The sequence below is a fragment of the Notolepis coatsorum genome (genome assembly GCF_963971535.1).
Source record: "Notolepis coatsorum genome assembly, chromosome: 5".
Classification (NCBI taxonomy): Eukaryota; Metazoa; Chordata; class Actinopteri; order Aulopiformes; family Paralepididae; genus Notolepis; species Notolepis coatsorum.
In genome coordinates this window covers 144,280,814-144,308,673 of record NC_140169.1, presented here as the reverse complement: position 1 = coordinate 144,308,673, position 27,860 = coordinate 144,280,814, and the positions used below count along the sequence as shown (strand labels likewise).

General features: G+C 45.4%; 1 protein-coding gene across 1 annotated transcript; it reads left to right on the top strand.

Moving 5' to 3' along the window:
* The first annotated feature begins 1,411 nt into the window (after nucleotides 1–1,411).
* On the top strand, nucleotides 1,412–27,860 carry LOC311228874 (G-protein coupled receptor family C group 6 member A-like). Its single transcript, XM_084314836.1, has 8 exons — nucleotides 1,412–1,719; nucleotides 4,103–4,394; nucleotides 4,967–5,821; nucleotides 8,317–8,529; nucleotides 21,740–21,857; nucleotides 22,934–23,542; nucleotides 24,423–24,700; nucleotides 25,215–27,860. The coding sequence occupies exons 1-8, from the start codon at nucleotides 1,514–1,516 to the stop codon at nucleotides 25,506–25,508; spliced, it is 2,865 nt and encodes a 954-aa protein (XP_084170962.1). The 5' UTR covers nucleotides 1,412–1,513; the 3' UTR covers nucleotides 25,509–27,860.

Genomic DNA, 27,860 nt, shown 5'->3' with positions numbered 1-27,860 from the left:
GCTAAATGACTAAATGTAAATGTAAATGTCTGTACTGCCTTACTAATTCCACTCCGTTATTCCGTTGGATGTCCTTTTCTTGTCACTGCAGCTCACAAATCTGGCTGCTGTGTTTGCACATTCTTGTATTTCTCTCAGTAGGTATGGGAGTTTTGAGTTATTGTCCATGTTTTCAAAGTCTCTTTGGGTGTTTGCAATTTGTGGGAAGTATATGTCTCTGATGTCTTGGTATAGTGGGCGGTTGTTAAGAAGTGGAGCTCGGTTTCCACCTCATCTTGTGTGCAGTGTGAGTGCATAGTCTGTCTTCTCTTGGGAGCCAGGTCTGCCTATGGCGGCCTTTCTCGATGGCTAGGCTGTGCTCGCTGAGTCTGTACCTAGTCAAGGATCTTCTTAGTTTTGGGTCAGTCACAGTGCTCAGGTATTCTGCCACTGTGTACTCTCTGTTTAGGACCAAATAGCATTTCAATTTGCTCAGATTTTTGGTTGATTCTTTCCAATGTGTCAGATAGTTTTCTTTTTGTTTTCTTATAATTTGATTTAGTCCAGTGTGGTTTCTGTCTGGTGGCTCTGCTTGTGTTTGTGAGCAGAGTCCCAGGACCATCTGGCTGAGTGGGCATCTCTCGATGTAACACATTGCATTTAAATGAAAACATGTTTGTTTGAAGACATGCATACGCTGGCAATATTAAATATGGTAGTTGATGGTTTTAGTATTATTTAGTTCCCTCCGTGCCATATATATGTAGTTAGGTAGTTGCTAGCAGGTTGTAAACTACTGTATTTGCAAATCTGGTATGTCATAAATGTATAGATGTAGCAGCACTGTCTATCTGTATGTCATGTATGTCATATATGTCCTGATGAATTGAAAATGGGGGACCCTGATGTAAACAAGACAAAAGTCTTTCTCTGGTCTGCATCCCTTTAACAATTGTGTGTATTGAGCTGTACTGTATTGTACCCATTCTGCAATCTGTTAATTAATAAAGTTTTCAATCAATCAATTCAATCAATCAATCCCCCTCCTTGTAGATGTAGGATTGCTTTTATCTCAACGTGCACGATTCTTCACATAGCTGCTGGACTGTAGGAGCAGCGACCACCGCAACGGCCCGCGATGAAACATCTGAGATGCTGGTCATCCAACGCATTATATCTCGAACCAACATTGGCTCCATCGATGCGGTTTGGGGGCGTTAGTGTGTTAACCACTACACCACCACCGTTGTCCCGTACAGAAGCACTTTCTGTTTCAGATTAAAACACTTAAAACACGAAATACCGGAGTAGCTGGATGACTGAGTTGAAGTAGTGTCACTGTGCCAAGTAGTAGATCTGTCAGACGGATGATTATCTCTTGTCTTTTTAAACCACTGCCCTCGTTTTTTAAACACGACACGCCTATCAAGTTCTGTGCATATGCAATAACACCGTCTGACACCTCTACAGTACACCGACTGTGTTTCTCGGCTCGCGGCGTCTGTTCAGACTCTGCCTTTTTTCCGCGCTCGAAATGCAGATCCACCTGTTCCACTGCGGCCTGCTCGCCCTCGCCGTGAGCTCCCTGCTGCCGGGGCCGTCGGAGGGCTGCGACGACGCCGGTCATGTGTGCGGAGCCTATGCGCCGGGAGACGTCATGTTGGGCGTGCTGATGCCAAGCCACACCCGCGTCGAGGGTCGTCAAAACTGGACACGACCCGACGACTTCTCCTGCACATGGTAAGAAGAAAAGGAGTGCTTTTTTTGTAGTGTATTTCTATTATAATAAACCAATATGCCTATTATACCAATAGCCTATGCCTATTTTATATTCTGGGTAGTTTTAAGCATTTGGTGGTAAGAGAGTTTGTGACCGTAGACGACCTTTTAGGTTCAACTTATGGCCAAGCATGTCAAAACTGATTTGTTTGTACCATAAATTCCCATTTGAGTATGTGGTGGAAAGTAGCCGAAGCTGAATAACTTACTCAGTCAGAAGAGACCTGGTTAATACAGTTTATTAACTCAGTTAAAGTATCAATACAATGGATTGTATTGACCCTCAACGAGGTGAATGGCTAGGACACCCGGAGTGAGAGGACCCCCACTGAATGAGAAACATCTTTATACCTACAAAACTGAGAGGGGTGGGGGCCATAGGTATATAAGGGTGTCATGACATTTTGGGGAAAGGTGGGGGAGGGTTTGCTGGGGTTAAGAATGAGGGATCAGGGTAGGAAGGGAAGATGGGTGTAGTGAGGGAGATCGAAGAGAGGTGGGGGAAGGGAGTTTTATCTCCCACAAGTATTACAGTATTTATTCATGCGTCCGATTATCATTGCACTACGGAAGCCGAGAACTTTATTTATTAACTCTATATAGTCTTTATTAACTTATTATTTTGTTATCTCGATATAACAATGTCCGTTTTCTCGTGATAACGACTTATTATTTTGTTATCTTGATTTAACAAAGTCCGTTTTCTCTTTTTTTCACTTTTTCTCCTTATTTTCAATTGTTTCTCCTATCCCAATTTCGTGTTTCCAATTCTCCCCTCCCCTGTCTTGAACGTTGCTCGACTATGCCCCCCACTGGTCGGTTGTAGGGAGGATAGAAGCCTTGCATCACGTGTCCCCTCCGGTACACAAGGAGGCAGCCTGTCACATCTTTTCACCTGCCAGCGCGGACTCTCAGTGGCGAGGAGTAACGCGTGGGAGGCTCACACTACCCCAGCTACTTCCTGTCTCTGCTGTGGAGGCGTCCCCCAACCGACCTGTAGGAGTCGCTGTCCACAAAGTCCAAATCCCCACCCATCGACTTCCACCCGCTGGCTCTGCCCATTGAGCCAGTATGACGGCCGGCCCAAGCCGGAGGCAATGCTGACACCCGGATTCGAGACCGGAGTCTCTTGCATTGGTGACGAGCGCAATCTCCGCCGCGCCACCCAGCCGCCCCCAAAGTCCGTTTTCTCATGATAAATTAACAACTTATTATTTCATTATCTCGATATAACAAAGTCCACTTTCTCTTGATAACGGAGGAATTTATTTCAGTAAGTTGTTCAGTACAGCAACAGACAGCCAGTGGCAGCTCTTGAAGGCTGAAATCAGGACAATGTGATCACATGAACCAGCTCGCAATCATCTCCGAGTTCTGCACACATGGTTCTGGATAATGATCCCACCAAAACAAAAGTATTCTGTAAATTCATCCGTTATCACGAGAAAACTGACTTTAAATAAAGATGTGGCCGTTCTTGGCTTCCGTATTGCAATACTTCGCTACTACTTCATTGTTATACAGAGGTCTTGAAACCGCTCTCTTGTATTTGTTTGTTTCATTTGTTTTTCAGATTCATATTCTGATAATTTTTTTTAAATGTACATACATTCAGAAAAAAACGTGAGACGCTTGTTTTTCCCGGCACCTCAACCGTAGTAGGTTTGTAAGCACCGATACACAACGATCTATACACACTATACAAAACAGTTATATGGGGGGGCGGTCAGGTGGCGTAACGGAGCTTGCGTTCGTCATCAACCCCGGAGACGCTGGATTCGCCTGTTCGAATCCAGCTCACAGCTCCGGGGTTGTCACCAGCTTGGCTGGCCGTTCACACTAATACAATTGGCAGTATTAGAGGGTGGGAGAAGCTGGCGGGGTGGGTCCGGGTCGTTGTAAACAGCGACTCCTACAGTTCGGTCGGGGCGCCTGCTAAGCGCGGATAGGATCTAAGTGGGATAGTGTGATCCTTCCACACGCTACGCCCTCTCAGTGAGAATCCGCGCTGCCAGGTGAAAAGAAGCGGTTGATTGGCTAGACGTGTGTCGGAGGAAGCACGTGATAGCCTCCACTCTCCCAGACCGACTGTGGGGAGTAAGTGCGCAGCGACCAGGAAGGGGATTGGGAATTGGCATAACGACTAACATTGGGATGGGAGAAAATCGGAGGAAAAAGGAGGGGGGAAAAGATAAATAAAAAAAAAAAAAAAATTATATGTATAGATCATTGTGTATTGTATCTACTATGGCGGAGGAGCCAGGACAAACATCTCAAGTTTTCTGAAAAATATTATAATAATAACAAATTAAAAAGATTTGATCGTTATGTCTCCACTCTCCAGTTTCGATTTGGTGTCATGGGTGAGAACCTTGGCTGTCATTCAGACGATTGAGGAGATCAATGCAAAGGGCTTCCTGCCGGGGATTCGTCTGGGGTATCTGGTGTGTGACACGTGTGCAGACGCCACCAAAGCCTTGCACATGGCAGAGTACATGATGGCGGCCAATGGCTCTCTCAATGTGCAGTGCAACTACACAGACTTCAGGCCGGCCGTCAAAGTGATCATAGGCGCGCGCCACTCGTCAGTCTCCATCGCTCTGGCCAAGCTGCTAAGCGTATACATGGTTCCCCAAGTAAGTCACAAAGTGATGGACGCATTAACCGTGACCAATATGGTCTCGTCAGAACATTTAAATAAAGTACTAATCGACCACAGGGGGAAAAAGAAAAAGGTACATAATGTACGTTATGTTATAGCCATAAGTAATAAGTAGGTATATAGAAGGATTATATGTAGGACTGATATGGATATATATACAGTATATAAATCAGTAAATATAAATGTATATATATGGTATACAGCACTATTGTACATGTTATCATACACAGCTATATGGGTAGACTATAGTATGAGGTCGGTTATTCTTATTGTGATTACTATGCATTGCTTTTGATCTGCCAATTTTGTGCACATTTTATGCCTGTCTTTTTTTACTGCTGTGAAGCACTTTGAGCTGCAATTCTTGTACGAAAGGTGCTATACAAATAAAGTGTATTATTATTATTACTATGATTACAGTGTAGGGCAGTTATGTGTAGGTTTGTACTCATAATTGCTATGATTACAGTGTATGACACAGTGTAGGGCAGAGTACAGTACTTGATTATAATAATGCTCACATTCTTATGTTGTCTACGTTATCAGGTGAGTTGTACATCGTCGTCACCCGCTCTGAGTGAAAAACTGCGCTACCCAGCATTCCTGCGCACCATTCCCAGTGACAAGTACCAGGCCAAGGCCATCGCCACGCTCATGGCCAGCTACGACTGGACATACGTGGGGGTCGTGTTCATGGACGACGAATACGGCATGGGGGCCTTCCAGAGCTTCGAAGAAGAGCTTCTTCTTCGAAGAAGAGCTTCGAAGAAGAAGGACGTGTGTGTGGCATACCACGAGAAGGTGTTCAGTCACCTGACCCCCAAGGGCATTAGGGATCGTGTCAAGGTAGTGGCCGAAACGATCCGCTACAACCGGGAGGTCCACGTGGTGCTGCTGATCCTCAAGCCGGAGGTGGTGAAGGAGCTCTTCGTGGAGATGAAACGGCTCAACACGTCCCGAACGTGGATCGCCAGCGACTCGTGGAGCATGAACCGCCCGTTGGCCGAGACGCCGGGTTTCAACGAGGTGGGGGAGGTCTTCGGCTTCGACTTTGTGACGGGCAAGAGCGAACGGTTCGACGACTACCTAGGGAACCTGACGGAGCCCCCCCCTCCGGGATACAACCTTTTCATGCGGGAGTACAAGAACCTGAGATTCAACCGCAACCCAGGCTCCTCCTCCTCGACAAAACATTCGCACAATTGTCACGAAGTGAATTCGAGTGGCGTTTTTTACGAAGATCCGCAAGAGGCCAACGATGACTATATCGTGACGGCTGTGGATACGAGTGAGTCTCACGCCGAGAGAGTGGCAGTGTGGGCCGTCGCCAACGCCCTCAAAACGCTGCTCCAGTGTGACCACTCCAGTTGTCCAGGAGAGGTGAACTTTCCACCGTGGAGGGTGAGATTCTGCGTTAAAGCTGTTGGTTTTGGGAAGAAAGATTACCTCTGCAATAATTCATTGTAAATGCCCTGGATTCTGTTTATAATCCTGATACAATTACATTTACTGATCATAAAATGTGAAAAATCACAGTCACAAATCCTCATCTTAGTCCAACACTATACATGGGGCAATCAGCTCAGTCAAAACAACAATGTACTCGTCTCCAGTTCATTCAGAATGGACCTAAATGCACCCAATGAGACCTGATCCACAAGATTTTAATCATTCTGCAAGAGATTCCAAGTAGAGGGACAGTGTATCTGTGGGTTTCAACACGTTTAATTTAACTTAACAATCGCCCCCAAAAGTGGCCATTTTAGTTTTTGAGGACTGCATACTTTTTTTGCAAACCAAAAATACGTTATACTTATAGCACATGCATGAGCCTGGTCTCTTTTGAAAGATGACATTCTGAAGTTTCACTTTTAGTGCTAATGAAATAGAGTAACATAGGTCTGAACTTGAGTTGTAGAAAAGCTTGTTACTCACGTTTTTCTGTAGTAGTTAGTAGTCCAAAGTAGAAAGAAAGTAGTATTTCCAAATAAAATTGGTATGGCTGAAAGAACACCCTGTGTCCATAGCCTGAAGTCTTGTGTAGTTCATGTCCAAATTTCATAAAAATCCATTCAGAAATTAGTGATTAGAAGCGGTTTTGGTAAAAGGTGAGAGAGCTCAAACGATTTTGTCATAGACTTCAATGCATTCGACAGAGAATTCTCTTTCTGTTTTGGCTTGTGACTTTTCACCTAGATCCCTGATTCGCTCATTCCCACGTGGGGTACCATTGTAAAGCTCTACTCATTGGTTACAACCCTGTCCAATAATTTTCGAGATCGCCAAATGATTGACGGAGGTAGAGCCTCGAAAGTCGGAAAAAAAAAAAAGTCTGCCGTGTTCAACGCACACCTCACATATCGGCATGTAACTCGAGAACCGCTGAATGGATTTTGTCGCCTGAAACGGCTATCGACAGGCAACAAATAGGGTTATATATATGTAATACTATGCACACCTAGAGGTCGCCAAAGTGCCGGTGGGCAAATCATCCTCAAGAGGCCCAACATGTGGGCCGTTGCAACTTTTTAAGACCTTTGTAATACCACTTAGAGCAAAATTCAATACCAATTTCACGACCGTATAGCACACCATATATAACACATAGCGACACTGAGTTGGCGCTTGCACTTGCGTGCCAATTTAAATTCTTGCATGTTCCATACAAGCTCTCGCCAGAGGCACCAAGCTCCCAGTAGCCCCACAAACAAATTTAAACTTGAATATAAAAACATTTCATATATTTAATATAAATTAATCTCCCGAAAGCCAGGCTGTCCCTCCCCAATATTATTATTTTTTTTTAAATATTTTAACCTCTGCAAATTAAATGTAAGACTTTTTAATACCTTTTAAGGCCTTAAATAGATCATCTTAGACATTTTAGGTATTTTTAATACCCCACAGATACACCATACACAAAAGCCCAGTTCAGTACAGGCTTTAGGTACTGATAGCGAGACTAAATCCTGGGAACGTAGATAGTAACTGCCAACAGTTTTCTGAAGGATATGGCTGTATAGGTAGGATGGAAACAGACCAAGAATCGCCTTATAAATAAGAATATACCAGTGATTTGGTCTGCGAGTGGACAGAGCAAGCCATCCAACCAGAGCATACAGAGAGCAATGATGACACTGTGAGGATGCATGCATGTGTAGAACACCATTATGAACGTAAGAGCACAGAGACAGATACTCACAGAGACAGATACCCACAGAGACAGACAGGGACATGCACAGGACTTTAGAGGGGCAGGTGCCCAAAGGCTGAAAAGGGCACTGGTCCTGCGAAGCAAGTGCGCGAAGCGTGTGTGCCCGATTTTTGGGGCGCTTTTTTGGGCGGGGGGGGGGGGTCCCTTTTTATGCTTTTTGGGGGGTTTTGGTGGTTTTGAATATTGAACTATAATAATCAGTGCAGGAGCTCACTTATCCTTGAAAAACACTTTTATCACTGACTTAAAAGGCCCATACATCTCCATAAATGGAGGGAATAAGTGCTTACCCTACAGACCCCAAGAAGTGCTGTATATTCTGTATTGTTTAATATAGAAAAGTATAAAAAAACATTTATAATAATAATAATTGGCATAAAAAGGGCACTTTTTTATGAGGCACAAAAGGGCAGGTGCTCGAGCACCCTTTGGGCTCTATGTGTGCACGTGTCTGGAGACAGATACTCACAGAGACAGATACTCAGAGAGACAGATACTCAGAGAGACAGATACTCACAGAGACAGATACTCAGAGAGACAGATACTCACAGAGACAGATACTCACAGAGATAGATACTCACAGAGACAGATACTCAGAGAGACAGATACTCACAGAGACAGATACTCACAGACATTCTCCACACAAAAAAATACCTTATGGATGTTGTACCCTTTCTTCTAGCTTCTTGAAGAACTGAAAAAGGTTAAGTTTACCCTGGACGGCCAGAAGTGTTACTTTGACAAAAGCGGTGATTTTGTGGATGGATACGATCTGATGGTGTGGGTGAAGAATGGGGACAAAAGAGACATAAAAAAAAGGGGGAACTATTCCATAGCGGACGACAAGGTTGAAACCATGGAGAAAATTGAATGGCTCTCGACACCCAACAACACGGTAAGACAATAACATTTTATGTACAGCAAAGATTGCTTGCTTTTCTTTGAAAATTGGCAAAGTAAAATCTACAGTATATTTTTGTATACTGTAAGATATTGTACGTTTCTTTATATTTTTCTCTTGTAACCTGTTTTGTCAGAATCATCCGTTTGTGACTTTAACACTCAAAGTGTGTCCAGAGAAGGCGGTTCAATGTTTGGTAACTAATGTTAGTACTAACACTAGCTCTAGCTAACACTAACACTAGCCACTATCTCTAGCTAACACTAACTCTAGCTAACACTAGCTCTAGCTAACACTAACTCTATAGCTAACACTATCTCTAGCTAACACTAGCTCTAGCTAACACTAACTCTAGCTAACACTATCTCTAGTTAACACTATTTCTAGCTAACACTAACTCTAGCTAACACTAACTCTAGCTAACACTATCTCTAGCTAACACTATCTCTAGCTAACACTAACTCTAGCTAACACTAGGGTGGCTTAGAGTAGACGACAGAGTACAGCAACTTGCAATGGGCCTGGTCTACAAGATACACTACACGACCAAGGTACCCATGTACATGTCAAAATACTTCCCAAAGGTCAGTGAATACCACGATCACAACACCAGAGGGAGCTCCACAAATCATGTTAAACCCAGATTCGGCTCAAACAAGGGACTAAACACGTTTAGCAATTCTGCCAGATCAATGTGGAACACCCTACCCAAAGCTGTAAAGGAATGTGAATCACTACCCACTTTCAAAACCACTCTCAAAGAACACCTACGGGAGACTGCAATTCGAAACTGGCCCCTGTAAATGTCCTAACCCAACGGCCTCCAATGTACAGTAAATGACCAAGTATGGTTTTGTCAATATTCCAATGTACAGTTTTGTTTGTACAGTGTCCCCCACCCACCCCTCCTACCCAACCCCCCCCCCACCCAACCACCTCCAATGTACAGCCCCCCCCCACCCACCCACCCAACCCCCCCACCCACCCAAGCTCCTCCAATGTACAGTTTCTACGTCAAATGTATATACCTACCCTCTTTTCTAGACTCTTTTTGTATCACAAACAGTACTGTATTTGCAAATCTGGTATGTCATAAATGTATAGATGTAGCAGTTCTGTCTATCTGTATGTCGTGTATGTCATATTATGTTATGATGAATTGAAAATGGGGGACCCTGATGTAAGCAAGACAAACGTCTTTCTCTGGTCTGCATCCCCTTAACAATTGTATGTATTGAGCTGTACTGTACTGTACCCATTCTGCAATCTGTTAATAACGTTTTCAATCAATCAATCAAACTCTAGCTAACACTAACTCTAGCTAACACTATCTCTAGCTAACACTATATCTGGCTAACACTAACTCTAGCTAACACTAGCTCTAGCTAACACTAACTCTAGCTAACACTATCTCTAGCTAACACTAGCTCTAGCTAACACTAACTCTAGCTAACACCCCTTCCTGACAGGGAGCGACGCGAGCGAGCGTGATTGCGAAAATGATTAAAATGTATTCGTTTCAATCAGACTATCCTGACCTGCCGCGAGCGACAGCGAACTGAGCAGCGATGTCGTCCACCCCTCAGATATTCGCTCGCTGTGTCTCTAGTTGAGCGATTACGCGGCCGAGTCCCGCTCCTAAACACTTTTTATTGGTCAAGAATCGCAGGCCCCCCCCACGTGTGCTTCCAGGTAACACACACACACACAGACACACTCGGACACGCGCCGCCTCATATCAGGACAGTGTCGCGCGCGATCTCGTCTCTAGTTCGCTCGCTCGCTCCCTGTCAGGAACCGGTGTAACACTATCTCTAGCTAACACTAACTCTAGCTAACACTATCTCTAGCTAACACGAACTCTAGCTAACACTTGCCAGATGCACTTGGCTTGGAGGACCAGCATTCCCTTATATATAATAATAATAATAATAATAATAATAATAATAATAATAATAATAATAATAATAATAATAATAATAATAATAATAATAATAATAATTGTAACTGAGGGGTACAATTCCCTGACTGTATTGATAAGTATGGTATCATTAAACCACTACCGCTTTATGTACTTTAATTACTGGCCATACAGTACATGATATATAAATATGATGAACACTTCCCACAATGAATCGGTTCCACACAAAGGTGTAATCAAGTATTTATTGCAGCAAAAGGTACATAATATACTTCTCTATTTTACTTTGGATGCGCTTATAAGGCAAAGGAATGTGCGTAGGCAAAACAATAATGAATGTCCATTCTCTGGTTACGCAGGAGGTAATTATACAACCTGAATCTTAGGGAATTATATCTATGGTACACTAGTAATATATAGCGGGAGATACTGGAAGGGTCCCCCCGGTTGTAAGCCAGCAGGGGTAGAGGATCTGTCGGTAGTAGAGAGTCTGGTCAACGATGACTAAGGAGACTCCAAGTACAGGAGACGGTGCAATAGTCTCTTGATCCACAGACGAATACAGCTGTTCTCCGTAGACTGTAGCTCCACAGTGAAGAAAGCTAGCCGGCCTCAGGCTCTCTGAGGCGCAGACTCGACCTGGCTCCTCACAGGGTAAATCCCACACGTGTAGGCGTCGGCGATTCTCCGCTCCATAAATCACAGGACCAAAACAAATATAATCCAGCCGCAAAGGGCTATGTAGTCGTCGGGTAGATTAATCCAGTGTACATGTCCACACGGTTCTCGTCTAGGTCTCCTCGGGTGAAAGCGCCATGAAAGCAGCCCAGCCTGGATAAGCACTCTAGCTGGTACGAGGAAGCGTTGGTGATGCTGGTCACTGTAGAACTTTAGCCGCACGATACACTATACACAAAATAGACTATTACTGACTTAATAGAAATATGTCGCACTCGACGGTATAGCGCCAAACTCTGACAATTCAGTTATTAATTTGCATGCGGTCTCAATGCTCTATTTGGGGCCAAACAGGCCATACTTCACCGCACGTTGTATCGTGGGTGAGGCTTCAACTTATTGGGTAACTCTACTTCTGTATTCACCTGCGCCATATTTATATGCACGGCGAACAATCTAGTGCCAACCTCATTTCTGTCTCGTATCCCTGGGCAAGGCCGGGCATGTACAGACATGTCTTGACGGTGGCTTTGAACCTGATTCTGGAGGCACGGCACTGGCGCCTGTGGACCGCTGTCCAATAGGAGAACGAAACATCATGGTCCGTACTAGGCTAAAGGGATATTCCGTGTATATGTACAAGGAATATACAAGGGATATCAAACGATATACAAATACTATGCAATATATATCAATCAATAAATATATATATTCGGTTTAATCTGATCCTTTGTAACAGCCGCCTCCTAATTAGTCCCACCTAATTAGCTAAGCAGAGACAGATTAACCGCACTGTCCACTACTCAATGTCTGTTGTGAGGGGTCGGGCAGTTCACAAAGTCATGGGGTCATGGTCGTCATCGATAGTATCGGAGAGCCTTGGCAGTTCTATTAGCTTCGCCACGGGTCGGGTGTAGATCCGTCCCTGGACGAGCACTTCGGCTGCTCGGACCTTTCCGTCGGCACCGGTGATCACTTTGCTTACGCGGCCAGCCGGCCACATAGCTCGGGGTAGTGACTGGTCGATAATCATGACGACTGTTCCTTCTGTCAAATTGTCTCTCTCTTTCACCCACCTCTGGCGGGTCTGTAGAGACGGTAGATAGTGGAGTAGGAAGCTATTCCAAAACTTGTCAGCCAATACTTGACTGTACCTCCACATTCTTCGGCCGTTCGCTTCTTCAGGCCTGTACATTGTCTGTGGTAGCGCGGGGTCCAGCCGCCCAATCAAGAGTGTGTTGGGGGTGACTGGGTCGACATCTGCTACATCACTTGAGACGTAACCGAGGGGCTTTGAGTTCAATACTCCCTCGATCTCCGTGAGGACTGTCATTAGGACTTCTTCCGCCACGGTCTGGGCCCCAAGCACGGCGTACAGGGCTGTCTTTATTGAACGTACTTCTCGTTCCCAAGTTCCACCGAAGTGAGGTGCGTTCGGGGGATTAAACTGGAAGTCAATCTGGGATGGATCGAGGTGGGTCTTAAGTTCTGGGCCCATAGCTTGGAAGCTCTCTCTCAGCTCTCTTTCTCCGCCTTTGAAGTTTGTCCCGTGATCAGACAATAATATAGACGGTTTGCCTTTCCGCGATGTGAATCTTCGGAAGGCCATAAGGAATGAGTCTGTGCTCATGGTTGGAAGGAGTTCTATATGCATCGCTCGGGTGGTCATGCATTTGAATACAATACCCCACCGCTTCTCGGTTCCTCTTCCTTTCTTTATATACAGCGGGCCGAAACAGTCCATACCGGTGGAGTGAAAAGGCTTGTCGCCGAGTCGGAGGCGACAGGGAGGTAGGTCAGCCATCCGGGGTATACTGGGCTGCGCTCGCCACTTACGACAGTCTAGACAGGTTCGCTGGAAGCGCCGCACTGCTTCTCTCCCTTGCAGTATCCAATAACGACGTCTGATCTCCGCGAAGACTCTCTCTGCCCCGGCGTGATGCACATCCTCGTCGTATTTCTTTATGATCAGCTCTGTAACCTTGTGTCGGCTGTTTAAGACTATCGGGTACTTGACGTCATCCGGTAAGTCTGGAGCTCTCCGCAGATGACCACCCACTCTGATGAGACCATGGGCGTCGCTCTCGGGGGCTAGGTGGAGCAGTCTGCTGTCTGATGGGACGGGCTTTGCTCCCTGTAGACAGTCTAGCTCATCGGGGAACGAGTCTCTCTGGGCTCGTTGTAGTAGAAGAAGTTCTGCTTCTTCGTAGTCAGCTGCTGTAATGTCAGTAGTGAGCTGAACCTCTGGGTGGTGCCACAGGAATGTCTTTAGCTGCGCACTCTCTAGGGTGAGGCAATCGTCTATGTCGGGGTCTGTGGAGACGAGTGTGTTCAATCCACAGAACATAGATTTCTTGTTTTCGGCCTCCTCTTTACTCGCTTCCCGTGGGGTGGGTGTAGGCCACTCTTCTTCCGGGAGCTTGAGGAACTCTGGCCGGTCACTGTATAGGTTGTGATGGGTGAGGTCATCCAGGGACATTCCCCGGGTGATGACGTCAGCTGGGTTGTGTTTTGTGTCCACATACCTCCAGCTTGCTACTTCTGTTAAATCTTGAATCTCTGTGACTCTGACTCCCACGAAGACCTTGTATCTGCACGAATCAGACCGGATCCATGTGAGTACTGTCGTGGAGTCTGACCACAAGATTGTTCTTTGCACCGGAATGGTGAGTTCACGTTGGATTAACGTGGCGAGTTGCGCTCCTGCTAGGGCTGCGCAGAGCTCTAGACGCGGGATAGATTGTTGCTTTCGTGGGGCTATTCTTGAGCGAGCCAGGATGAAAGCAGTATGTATTTCTCCTCCCTCCTCTCGGGCACGCAAGTAGGCCACCGAACCGTAGGCTACTTCGGAGGCGTCGCTGAAGACGTGCAGGTCCATCTGGCACGTCTCCGGCCTCACTGTGGGTGGGAAGTAGCTGCGGCGTATGTTGACACCTGGGAGTGAGCTGAGTTCCGTCTCCCACTCTCTCCATGTGGATGCAAGGTGTTCGGGTATGGGGTCGTCCCAGCCCTGGTCCTTGTCCCATAACGCTCTTACAATCATCTTTGCCCTGGTGGTGTAAGGTAGAATACATCCCAACGGGTCATATTGTCTGGCGAGTGTTCTGTATACACTCCGTCTGGTGGTCGGTAGTGCAGTCGACCTTCCCTGCTCCTTGGTCAGGGGTGTGTGTTTATAATGGAGCGAGTCTGTTTTGAAGCGCCAGACTAGTCCTAATGTCATTTCTTGGGCTTCTCCTGGGATGGTCGCCATCCAGGTCTCGCTGCTTGCTGCCTTGTCCTCGGGGGAGAGGCTGCGCAATACTTGCGGGTCGCTGCTGGCCCACTGCCTGAGATCAAAGCCGCCTTTGATCAGGGAGGCGCGGAGCTTGAGTAGAAGGGCCTCGGCTTCTTCTGGCGTCGAGACGCTTTGCAGACAGTTGTCCACGTAGAAACTATTTCCTACACTTTGTCGGACCTCTTCATCAGCTGCTGGGTCCTCTGCGACGTGTTTTTGCAGTGCAAACGTAGCACAGCATGGGCTGCATGTGGTTCCGAAAGGGAGGACTTCCCATTGATAGATGGCTGGTTGCTCATCCCCGATCCTCTCTCTCCATAGGAACCGCAGCAGGGGCTTGTCCTCCTCCACTAGTCTCACCTGCAGGAACATCCCTTTGATGTCGCCGCTGATGGCCACCTTGTCTTGGCGGAAACGTAGTAACACGCCTAGTAGAGAGGGGCCGAGTGTTGGGCCGGGCAAGAGCTCTTTATTCAGATTTTGTGATCCGATCTGGTAGCTGCAGTTGAACACAATACGATCCTTGCCGTTGTGGTGGACTTTGTGGTGCGGCACGTACCATGATTCGGTCGTCTGATCGGCCTCTTTAATGTCAATTTTCTTTATGTGTCCCGCTGTGATTAGCTTGTTAATCTCAGCGCGGTACACCGTCTCTTGAGCGGGGTCTCTGGCTAGGCGCCGCTCTGTGTTCAATAGATACCGCTCCGTCGCTTCTTTTGGGGCGTGGAAGGTAGGCATACCCTCTTGCCTCAGGAGTGGAGTTGCGTATCTCATCACTCCATTGACTTTGACTCTCTTTGTCCCCTGCTCGAGGAGGGCTATAGCGTAAATGTCTTCCTTGGAACGAATGTCTTTCTTTTCGTTCTTAAAGGGCATTGTCTCTAGTGTCCATAGCCTCTCGACATGCTGTAGGAGGGTGGTGTCTTCTTCTGTCACTCTGGAGTGGAGGCAGTTAGTGGCTGCTGTTCGGTTAAGAGACTTAGCGAGGGGGCCTTGTAATGTCCATCCTAGGCGGGTCTCGACTGCTGCAGGACAGCCTCGGGGCCCTGTGTGGACCCGGTCTATCGGGACGATGAGGTCTGCATGGTCGGAGCCTATCAGCAGGGTCGGGGTGGCACCGTCTATGAGCGGTATAGGTAGTTGACGCAGGTGCACATATTTATCCATCAGCTTGGCGATGGGGTAGGTGTACTGCGACAGGCCTATTTCTTGGCTGGTGAAAGCGTTAGTAATCCTATACCGTCTCTCTGGCTGCCCGCTTGCTGCGATAGTGAAGGAGACATTCTCGCCCTTTATCGTCTTTAGATCTCTTCTTATTGTCCGAATCGTCATCTGGTTTTCGCTCCCCCGCAGCCCCAGCTGGGCCGCAGCGGACGCGAGGAGAAGGGTCTTCTCTGACCCGTCGTCAAGGACGGCGTAAGTGTCCATGACCTTATCTTGGTAACTCAGTGTTACGCGGACCACCTTTAAGAGCACCCGGGCGCCCCCGCTGCTGGCGGGGTCAATGTACATAACACTTGCCTTTGTGCTGCTTGAGGGTGCAGGCTTTCTTCTGTTACTGTCGTGTAGGACATCTAGGTGGGCTCCGTCACACCAACTACACCTCTTCTTTAAGCGGCAATCGGCTGCCATGTGACTGCGCGCACATCGGTAACAGCGTCGGTTGGACTTTATCCATTGACTCACCTCGTCGGCGGTCATCTTCTTGAACGTGTCACATTGTGACAACCAGTGTTCCTTTTCGCAGTACGGGCACACCATCTTCCACTTCTCTTTCATCGAGGGGGTACTGTGGTTCTTGCTGCTCGGTACTGATTCTGATTGGTGCATGACGGTCACCAATCTTCGGCCATCGTTTGCTCTCCTAGGTCCCTCTCTGGAGCTTGGGGTGCTCCGCATGAACGTATCCAACCGTAGGCTGTTGACTTCTCTCGCCAGGAAGTCGGCTAGGTCTAGGAGGGATGGCTCGGGACCGTTAGGATCACGGTGGTCTCTTTGCCGCCTGAAGCGCTCTTGTCGGGCGGGCGGAAGCTTCTCTAAAATCCTCTCGACATTAGAGTTTGCGTACAGTTCGTGCATACCCTTTTCTCTTTGCGCCCCCAGCATCCCTACCAGGGATTGTACCTTGATAGACAGGTCATCTAGTGAGCGATTGTCTGTGGCTGGGGGTAGGCGGTCAATATGCCTTATCTCTTGTATTACGTAGTCCCATATGCGTCCATATCTTTGGTCGAGTGCTGCTAGAGCCGCTGTGTATGGGGTAGTAGAGGTGGCATAGGCCAGCGCTATATTGTGCGCTCGGGGCACCTTGAGGTGCTTCAGTAGGATAGCATACTTGTACGGTTCATCAGCTACATCGGACATCATTGTCTCTAAGCACATTCGTAGCTCCGTGTACTGTGCTCTGTTCTCGTGGGTGAAGTCCGGAAACGTCGGTGTGCCAATGTATGATGCCATGGATGGCTGGCACATCGGTGAGCGTTGGAAGAGAGGCCTCCTAGGCGAGTCTCCTCTTACGCCTCTTGGTGGGCTGGTACCTGCTGGGTACCATGGCCCGCGTATCCAGGTGCTGTTCCTCGGGGCTGGTCGTGCGTCAAGCTCACCCGTGAATTGAGTCGGGGGTCTGTAGCGCAGAGCCGCGGGGGTAGAGCCTGGGCTGTACTGGACCTCCTGGTCCTGTGGAGTACTGTGCTGCTGTCGGGCTTGACTCTCCTCCTCTCCCTCTTCTTCTTCCTCTGGCAGGTCCTCTAGATCCTGTAGTCGTCTATTTAGCCTCTCCGCGGTGTAGACCGTTTCTTCCTTGTAGCTGGGTCTCACTTGGACCGGTCGGGGAAGGGGTTCGGAGGGGGGTATAGGCTCTCTCTGGTGGTCGGGCTCAGGGTCGCTTGATCGGGTAGGGGAGGGTGCCCTTGACCCTTGTCTTGACGAGGCCCTGGAACCCCGTGCGGAGGGAGGGGGTGTTGCCCTGGTGATCAGCTGCTCCATTATCTGCGCTTGTAATCGGTCGCGCTCGGCTTCACGCTTGGTGAGAGCGAGGTCGCGCTCTGCTTCTCTTTGGGCACCGGCAGCGGCGCGCTGGGCTTCGGCGGCGGCGCGCTGGGCTTCGGCCCGGTCCCTTACCATATTCTCTTCCGTCTGAAGGCGTCTAATCTCTAGACGTATACGATCTTCGTCGCTCCGTTGCTGCGCCTGAAGGCGTTCTCTTTCCATGGAAGAATGTTCGCGCTCACTAAGCGTCTGTGCTTGGAGTCGATCGCGCTCTGTTGAGGCTGCTAGGCTGGCGAGGAATGCCTGTGCCAGCATCTTGTCCGCCTCGCTGGGGGAAGACGCTGGTTGAGGTGATCCGCTCCTGGCAGTACTCGTTGGAGATCTGTTCTCCTGTGGCGAGTCCTGGAGATCCATCTCCGGGGTGCTCTCCTCTTCTTGTAGCGGGTAGAGTTCCATCCCTGGAGAGCTGTCTTTATCCTGGAGCTCTCCGGGGACTACTTCTTCGGTCTTGGCGGGGGGTAAAGTCATGTCGGGTCCCTCCTGGTCCCTACCGTGAGCTTGGTCAGTTACGTTAGAACCCACTAGGGCCTCTATTGGCGGGGTAGCCTGGTCGATAGGGTCGGACATAATTTTACTATCTACTTTTTCCGCGTTTACCGTCTGTAGAAAGCTAGGTAGTATATTGGCAACGTAATCCTCTAAGTACTGAGGTGTCTGCCGTCTACGCTGCGGGCGATCTACTTTAGGAGAACCGTTTTGTGGAGTGTTCATCATAGGCCATGTCAATATTAATACCACTATATTAATATTACACTAGTTACCCTCCGGCTCGAAGGACCAATTGTAACTGAGGGGTACAATTCCCTGACTGTATTGATAAGTATGGTATCATTAAACCACTACCGCTTTATGTACTTTAATTACTGGCCATACAGTACATGATATATAAATATGATGAACACTTCCCACAATGAATCGGTTCCACACAAAGGTGTAATCAAGTATTTATTGCAGCAAAAGGTACATAATATACTTCTCTATTTTACTTTGGATGCGCTTATAAGGCAAAGGAATGTGCGTAGGCAAATCAATAATGAATGTCCATTCTCTGGTTACGCAGGAGGTAATTATACAACCTGAATCTTAGGGAATTATATCTATGGTACACTAGTAATATATAGCGGGAGATACTGGAAGGGTCCCCCCGGTTGTAAGCCAGCAGGGGTAGAGGATCTGTCGGTAGTAGAGAGTCTGGTCAACGATGACTAAGGAGACTCCAAGTACAGGAGACGGTGCAATAGTCTCTTGATCCACAGACGAATACAGCTGTTCTCCGTAGACTGTAGCTCCACAGTGAAGAAAGCTAGCCGGCCTCAGGCTCTCTGAGGCGCAGACTCGACCTGGCTCCTCACAGGGTAAATCCCACACGTGTAGGCGTCGGCGATTCTCCGCTCCATAAATCACAGGACCAAAACAAATATAATCCAGCCGCAAAGGGCTATGTAGTCGTCGGGTAGATTAATCCAGTGTACATGTCCACACGGTTCTCGTCTAGGTCTCCTCGGGTGAAAGCGCCATGAAAGCAGCCCAGCCTGGATAAGCACTCTAGCTGGTACGAGGAAGCGTTGGTGATACTGGTCACTGTAGAACTTTAGCCGCACGATACACTATACACAAAATAGACTATTACTGACTTAATAGAAATATGTCGCACTCGACGGTATAGCGCCAAACTCTGACAATTCAGTTATTAATTCGCACGCGGTCTCAATGCTCTATTTGGGGCCAAACAGGCCATACTTCACCGCACGTTGTATCGTGGGTGAGGCTTCAACTTATTGGGTAACTCTACTTCTGTATTCACCTGCGCCATATTTATATGCACGGCGAACAATCTAGTGCCAACCTCATTTCTGTCTCGTATCCCTGGGCAAGGCCGGGCATGTACAGACATGTCTTGACGGTGGCTTTGAACCTGACTCTGGAGGCACGGCACTGGCGCCTGTGGACCGCTGTCCAATAGGAGAACGAAACATCATGGTCCGTACTAGGCTAAAGGGATATTCCGTGTATATGTACAAGGAATATACAAGGGATATCAAACGATATACAAATACTATGCAATATATATCAATCAATAAATATATATATTCGGTTTAATCTGATCCTTTGTAACAATAATAATAATAATAATAATAATAATAATAATAATAATAATAATAATAATAATAATAATAATAATAATAATAATAATAATAATAATAATAATAATAATAATAATAATAATAATAATAATAATAATAATAATAATAATAATAATAATAATAATAATAATAATAATTAGGGATGTCCGATATCGGCATTAAAATGTGATATCGGAAAATATCGGTATCGGTTTTCAAAAAATAAATAAAAACATATATTTTTTACATACATAATATATATATATATATTAGGGCTGTCCCCGACTAAGGATTTGGATGGTCGACTATGATTGGCCAAAATTTGCTGTTAGTTGACTATTGGTCGACTTAAAAAAAAAGTATAATATTTTTAAAGAAAAATTATTTTATTTTATTTTTTTAATTTGTTATCATTCCATTTGGGCTGTGGGGGGTGCTTAATGTCTGAAGGAGTCGACTGAAGGCTTCTTGTCCTCTGCAAAAGCATGCAATTGGTCCACTGATGGATACATCTTGATATTTGTCTAGTCTAGTGTGTTCATTAGATGGGTGAAATCCTCTTTCAGTGCCTCTGTGCCTGTTTTCATAGGCAGTTAGCCTCTGGTATGCGTGCCATTAGCGTTAGCCACGCTTCTAGGCCTCTTTTCTTTTGGAAAGAATGATAAAAAAAAATAAAATAAAAATGTATTATATTCGACTAAGAGGTTGGCCAGTCGACTACGGCTCCTTTCGACCGATTAGTCGACTACGGCTCCTTTCGACCGATTAGTCGACTAATCGATTAATAGGGGTCAGCCCTAATATATATATATTTTTTTTTACATTTCTATAGAAATGATGTCCGATATTATCGACCTACCGATATTATCGGCCGATATCGGCATTAAAATGTGATATCGGTTGATATCGGTATCGGAAATTAAGAGTTGGACAATATCGAGCATCCCTAATAATAATAATAATAATAATAATAATAATAATAATAATAATAATAATAATAATAATAATAATAATAATAATAATAATAATAAACTTTATTTGTATAGCACCTTTCATAGAGAAACTGCAGCTCAAAGTGCTTCACAACAGAACAAAGACAGACATAAAATGAGCACATAAAGTGCAGACATATAAGATCATAGTTTTTCACATTAGGATCTAACATCCCAACAGGCCACATTGTTTATGGTTTGATTCAGTTTTAAATAGACAATAATAAAAAGAGTAAGATAAAATAGACAGAGCAAAATAGTGCAATAGTGCAGTGCAATCAAATAGTAGAATAGAATAGATTTTTTTTTAATTTACAGTGCAATAAAATAGTTCTGGATTACTGTTCAACAATTCAAAGTTGTCTTTGGTAACTCTGTTTGGTATCCACAGTATCCACAAACTTGACAGTCTTCCCTCCTGTTTGATACCCACTTTGACCCTTCGAACCTCCCACTCAGGGCAAACCTCCCTCTCGGGGCGCAGTTCCCTCTCTCAGGGCGCAGTTCCCTCTCTCAGGGAAAAAATCTGAAAAAGAAGGTGGAAAAGATCATTCAAAATAGTAGAATAGATAGTAGAATTATGCAACAGTGCAGTGCAATACAATAGAGTGGACAGAGTAAAATAGTGCTACAGTACAATCAACAGCGGAGTGTAAGAAGGCTATGGTGAAGAGGTACGTTTTTAGCTTATTTTTTAATATAGCATAACCGGAACTAAACTGGGGGCCTTTTTCTGCTCTGGCGTCCTTTACATAATGGACCCCAATTAGATCTGTATAGACATAAATAATAATAAATTAATAGAAATCTGATGCAGTTAGACCCAGATTGGCATGTTTGTCCAAATTCATGTAGCAAATTCATCAAGCACCTTGAGATCTCGTTTGAGTGTGCTATATAAATTAAACGTATTATTATTATTATTATTATTATTATTATTATTATTATTATTATTATTATTATTATTATTATTATTATTATTATTATTATTATTATTATTATTATTATTATTATTATTATTATTATTATTATTATTATTATTATTATACAGTTGCCCATTGCAAAGTAGTGATCTAATAGACTACTTTAGACTAGTCACCATAGCCAAGCGTGGCTGATAGAGGTACTGCAGCTGGTATTGATCATCCCCCTACACTTCTCTCAGGTCCCTGTGTCTAGATGCTCACTGCCCTGCGCCGAAGGAACAATCAGGAAGATCATTAATGTGTCTTGCTGCTACAGCTGCATTCCATGTGAGGAGGGCAGGTTTTCTAATAAGACGGGTAAGCCAGGCTGAAACGCTCTGTTCCTTTAGAAGAAGAAGTCTTTATTTGTCATGCAGCCAGGGCCAGACTTAGCACACTTGGTGCCCTATGGCCTCCAAATACATTATTATACAATGGCATGCAAATATCTTGATTCTGATTGGCTGAAACAGTCAAGTTAGCCGTTGATATATCGTATAACACACTCCACGTGACCCCAGATCCCTCCCACAACCGAATAACTTTTTTTTTTTTTAATGAGTCTGAATGAGTCCGCCATAGATAGACAAATGGAAGTATGAATATCTTTTGAACGAATCCTCCAAAAAAGATACAGTCAACTGGAATATGTTAGTTCGTTACACATATGTTCGATTATGTAATTGGTTTGTCATGACCCATTGTGAAACAAAAGAAAAATCGCGGACTTAAAAAAGAAAAGAAAGAAATGGCACCCCATTGGATCTACTATTGGATCTACTTTCTCTGTGGATGGTTTTGTGAATACATCTGGATTATGCTTCAATTACTGTGTGTTTATTGTATAGCAATAAGGTTGGGTGAATTGGGCCGTTGTATAAAAGCATTAAATCACTTGAAGTCGTGTGTTATACTCATTAGATCACGCCTAGGGGGGTCTAACGACCCTCCGCTGCGCGTCGCGCCTAACAACCAACCCATAGGCGTGATCTAATGAGTATAACACACTTCTGCGCATGATTTAATGCTTTAATATCTCACTTGTTTTTTTTTAATACATTAATATCTCACTTGGGTTTTTTTTAATACATGAATATCTCACTTTTTTTTTTTATACATTTATATCTCACTTGGTTTTTTAACACATTAATATCTCACTTGTTTTTTAATACATTAAGATCTAATTTGTTTGTTTTTATACATTAATATCTCACTTTTATTTCTTTTTTTAATACATTCATATCTCACTTGTTTCTTTTTAATACATTAATATCTCACTTTTCTTTCTTTTTTTAACACATTCATATCTCACTTGTTTTTTTTATACATTTATATCTCACTTGGTCTTTTGAATACATTAATATCTCACTTGTCTTGTCTTCCTTTTACTTTAGACCTCAGTAACTGTAAAAAGTGTCCAGAGGGAACTTGGTCTCTCAGTAGCTGGAGCCACTGCAGTCGGAGGGTGGAGACCTACCTGCGGTGGTGCGATCCTCACCCCATCGCCCTGGTGGCGGCCGCGGCCTTCGGCGTGCTGCTGTTGCTCTTCCTCCTCGTCGTCTTCCTGGTGCACCGGGACTCTCCGCCCATGAAGCGCGCCGAGGTCCGACTGTCCTGCGTGATGATGGCCGGTCTGGCGGCGAGCTTCGCCAGCGTCGTGTGCTTCATGGGCAAGCCGAACGTGCACCTCTGCAGGGCGCGGCAGGTGACGTACGCCATGGGCTTCACCCTGTGCGTCTCCTGCATCCTGGTCAAGGCTTTCCGCACCTTCCTGGCCTTCCTTCCCTTCGGTCAGTTGACGCATCGGCGGCTGAATCGGCTTTACAAGCCGCCCGTGATCGTGGCGGTCATCACCGGCCTGCAGGGGGTCATCTGTCTCCTCTGGTTGACCATCGACTCGCCTTATGTGCAGATAGTCGAGCAGAAGCAGAACATGAAGAAGATAATCCTGTGCAACGAAGGCTACCCATACATAGGGTTTGGCATTATGTTGAGCTACATAGGTATGAAGTATATCACGGCATACACACCTCATGCATACTGCACCTCATGCATACTGCACCTCATGCATACTGCACCTCATGCATACTGCACCTCATGCATACTGCACCTCATGCATACTGCACCTCATGCATACTGCACCTCATGCATACTGCACCTCATGCATACTGCACCTCATGCATACACACCTCATGCATACTGCACCTCATGCATACTGCACCTCATGCATACACACCTCATGCATACTGCACCTCATGCATACTGCACCTCATGCATACACACCTCATGCATACTGCACCTCATGCATACTGCACCTCATGCATACACACCTCATGCATACTGCACCTCATGCATACTGCACCTCATGCATACTGCACCTTATGTGTATATACTGTGTACTTACTTCATCAGAGCATATATTTAGCTTTTTTAGATGACATATATTAGATTAGATTAGCATACTGCACCTTATGTGTATACTATATACTGACTTCATCAGAGCATATATTTAGCTTTTTTTAGCATTTAGCATTTTTTGATTATATATATTAGATTATATATTAGTAATTAGATTATATACATATTGTAACTATATTTATTGTAGGGCAAATATAACCGAGAGGGCATACATACCCTCATCGTGCACCTTGACCTGCCTACTTGCCCGTATGCGCATGTCCAGAGTTAATTATATTGTTTACACTGCCTATTTTTATTCTATTTTTACTTTTACTTCGACCACTGTACTATAATTCTATGACCTGTATCATGTTGTCTTCTACTACCTGTACCTCCCCTCCCCCCTCCGCCATGCTGCTATGATGCCTGAATTTCCCCAAAGGGGATTGATAAAGGAATATCTTATCTTATCTTATCGTATAGCCCTGCTGGCGTTCGTCTGCTTCCTCTTGGCGATCAAAGGCAGGAAGGTGCCCCAGGCGTTCAGCGAAACGGGCTACATCATCTTCAGCATGCTGATGTACCTGTTTGTGTGGGTGTGTTTCATCCCCATCTACATCGTCAAGACCAACCGGGACGACACCACGGCGGACCCCCTGGGGGGCTCGTTCGTGCAGGCGTCGGCCATTCTGGTCTCCAGCTACGGCGTCGTCTTCTGCCACTTCCTGCCCAGGTGCTACGAGGCGCTCTGGGGGTCAAAGGTAATAATTTAGAACTGTACTTTGTAAAGAAACTCAAAGTGTTAAGAGCGATGCACTGCTCTGTTGTATGTTAGAGCGGTGCTCAGTTGTATGTTAGAGCGGTGCTCTGTTGTATGTTAGAGCGGTGCTCTGTTGTATGTTAGAGCGGTGCTCTGTTGTATGTTAGAGCGGTGCTCTGTTGTATGTTAGAGCGGTGCTCTGTTGTATGTTAGAGCGGTGCTCTGTTGTATGTTAGAGCGGTGCTCTGTTGTATGTTAGAGCGGTGCTCTGTTGTATGTTAGAGCGGTGCTCTGTTGTATGTTAGAGCGGTGCTCTGTTGTATGTTAGAACTTTGTAAAGAAACTCAAAGTATTAAGAGCGAACACTGCTCTGGTGTTATATATTTTTTATTGAAAAATCTTATCACGCGTTTTACTGTCCGTTCTATTTTTAGCCTATTTTAAACTGAATCAAACCGCACTTTTTTACTCTAATCTATTCTATTTTATTATTTGTATTAACGTCATTATTAAAGGAGGACACGCTGGAGTGGATCCTGAGGAAGGCACGCGGCATGACCGGCATCGCTCCCTTCCTCCCGAGCAGCAGCAGCGTCCCGGACGTGGAGGCCAGAGACTCGCGGGAGGACAGAGACTCTGGGGTCTTCCTCGATGACTCGCGGGGTAAGGCGAGCCGGCCGCTGGACTCGCCGAGTAGTACCGCCGGGTCAGAGGTCGACATAATATCGACCACATCCAATGAGGATAGGAAGGCCTTGCCCATGTCTGTGAGATACAGGCATTTGAGAAAGAGGAGCATTTCCATTTAAGAATATTTTTCTTTTGCTTCGTTTGTTGCATTCCTCTTTTGTTTGTATGTCTTTTTTTTTTGATAACATTTTTATAAAGAATTTCCATTTTCACAAAACACAACACAATACAGTAACAATAATAATACACAAGACATAGACTAGATACACAGTACACAATACTGTGTACACAATAATAATACACAAGACCAACAAACTAGATTCTTGTACCGGATCTCCTCTCTGGTAAACAAGAATACCCTGAAGACTCTAACAGGAGCACTCATTCAAGGGTACCAAGCACCAAAGCACCTCAAAGGCGCTAAAAACAAGATTACAAACATCACAAAACAAACTGGTCAGACTTCTACTTGACCTTACCCCTAGAACCCACCTCACCCCTGCCCACTTTGACAACCTAGGATGGCTTAGAGTAGACGACAGAGTACAGCAACTTGCAATGGGCCTGGTCTACAAGATACACTATACGACTAAGGTACCCATGTACATGTCAAGCTCAACAAATCATGTTAAACCCAGATTCGGCTCAAACAAGGGACTAAACACGTTTCGCAATTATGCCACATCAATGTGGAACGCCCTACCCAAATCTGTAAAGGAATGTGAATCCCTACCCACATTCAAAACCGCTCTTAAAGAGCACCTACGGGAGGCTGCAATTCGAAACTGGCCACCGTAAATGTCCAAACCCCCCCACCCCCTCCTAATAGACAGTCTCCTCCCCACCGTATGTATATATTCTCTCCCCACCGTATGTATATTTCTCTCCCACGCACCCACCCCCTCCTAATGTACAGTCTCCTCCCCACCGTATGTATATATTCTCTCCGGGCGGCTACGTGGCGTAGTGGGCAAGGTGCTCGCCACGAATACTGGAGACGCTGGGCTCGCCTGTTCGAGCCCAGCGCTCCACATTGCTTTCAGTTTAGCTGGTCGTCCGTACTAATACACATTGGCCGTATTAGGGGGTGGGAAACTGATGGGTGGGGATCGGGCGTTGTGGACAGCGACTCCTACAGGTCGGTTGGTGCGCCTGCGCAGTAGAATCAGGAAGTGTCGGGGGCAGCGTGAGCCTCCCACGCGTTACTCCTCGCCACTGAGAGATCGAGCTGCGCAGGTGAAAAGATGCGACTGCTGTTACCTCAAGTACCGGAGGGGACTTGTGCTATGTATGACTTAGTCCACATTGCAGCCGGCTTGTGGGAGGCAAGAAACAGCGTTCGTGACAGGGGAGGGTTGAATTGGATGATACGAAATTGGGATGGGAGGAAAATATAGAAAATGGGAGAAAAAGTGGATCAAAAAAAGAAAAGGTATATATTCTCTCCCAGCCGTATGTATATTTCTCTCCCACCCACCCACCCCCTCCTAATGTACAGTCCCCTCCCCATCATATGTATATACTCTGTCAGGATCTATGGGTAACAGTACTGTATATTTGCATATCGTATATGTCACAAATGTAACAATACTAAATACCTGTATGTCATGTATGTCCCTATGCCATAAATGTCATGTATGTTGTGTATGTCATAAATGTCACTATGAATTGATAATGGGGGACCCTGATGTAAACAAGACAAACGTCTTTCTCTGGTCTGCATCCCCTTAACAATTGTGTGTATTGAGCCGTACTGTATTGTACCCATTCTGCAATCTGTTCAATAAATTCATTCATTCATTCATTCATTCATTCATTCATTCATTCATTCATTCATTCACATCTCAGGACAGTACTTCAACAATAATAATTACAATAACGACAAGACAATTAAATTAAATCAAATCAAATTAAATTAATAACAGTGAAATATCCCGAGCCCCCAACCACCCCCGTCCCGACCTCTACGGTCCCCACCCCATGAGGACCCCGAGTCCAGTGCCGCAGCGAGTCAGAGCATCATGCCTCTTTAATACCCCCCCCCCCCCCCCCGCGAGACCCCGAACCAGGAGCCCCCATCAGCCCGAGATCGCAAACCACCAAACTCGTAAAGGCCCAAAACATCCCATCCCATATAGAGATAAATTAGAACATAGAAATAATTAAAATAATAAAAACAGAATATAAAATGTTAATTATATTGCCACAGACATTTCTTAATTTGATCACAAAAAAAACAAAAGACATTTCTTCCCCCACTCAGGTTACATATGTCCGAAAGTTTAGTGGTTATGAATTTCCAAAATTTTGCCACCGGTGGACATTCCCATTTTGTTTGTATGTCTTTGTTTCCTGTGATGCACTTTGTAAACTCTGCTTGTAATACATTTTATTAAAGTTTATTATAATTGTTATAATTATTATTATTATTGTTGTTGTTAACTTAAATAAACGTACATTTCCTTGTCTTG

What these genes read in the sequence shown, in the direction of transcription:
- LOC311228874 (XM_084314836.1), top strand. Translation starts at nt 1,514, where the DNA reads ATGCAGATCCACCTGTTCCACTGCGGCCTGCTCGCCCTCGCCGTGAGC. An exon ending in CAGGTTTTCTAATAAGACGG is followed by an intron (nt 21,858 to 22,933) that starts GTAAGCCAGGCT and finishes CTTTTACTTTAG; the next exon opens with ACCTCAGTAACTGTAAAAAG. An exon ending in AGGCGCTCTGGGGGTCAAAG is followed by an intron (nt 24,701 to 25,214) that starts GTAATAATTTAG and finishes TCATTATTAAAG; the next exon opens with GAGGACACGCTGGAGTGGAT.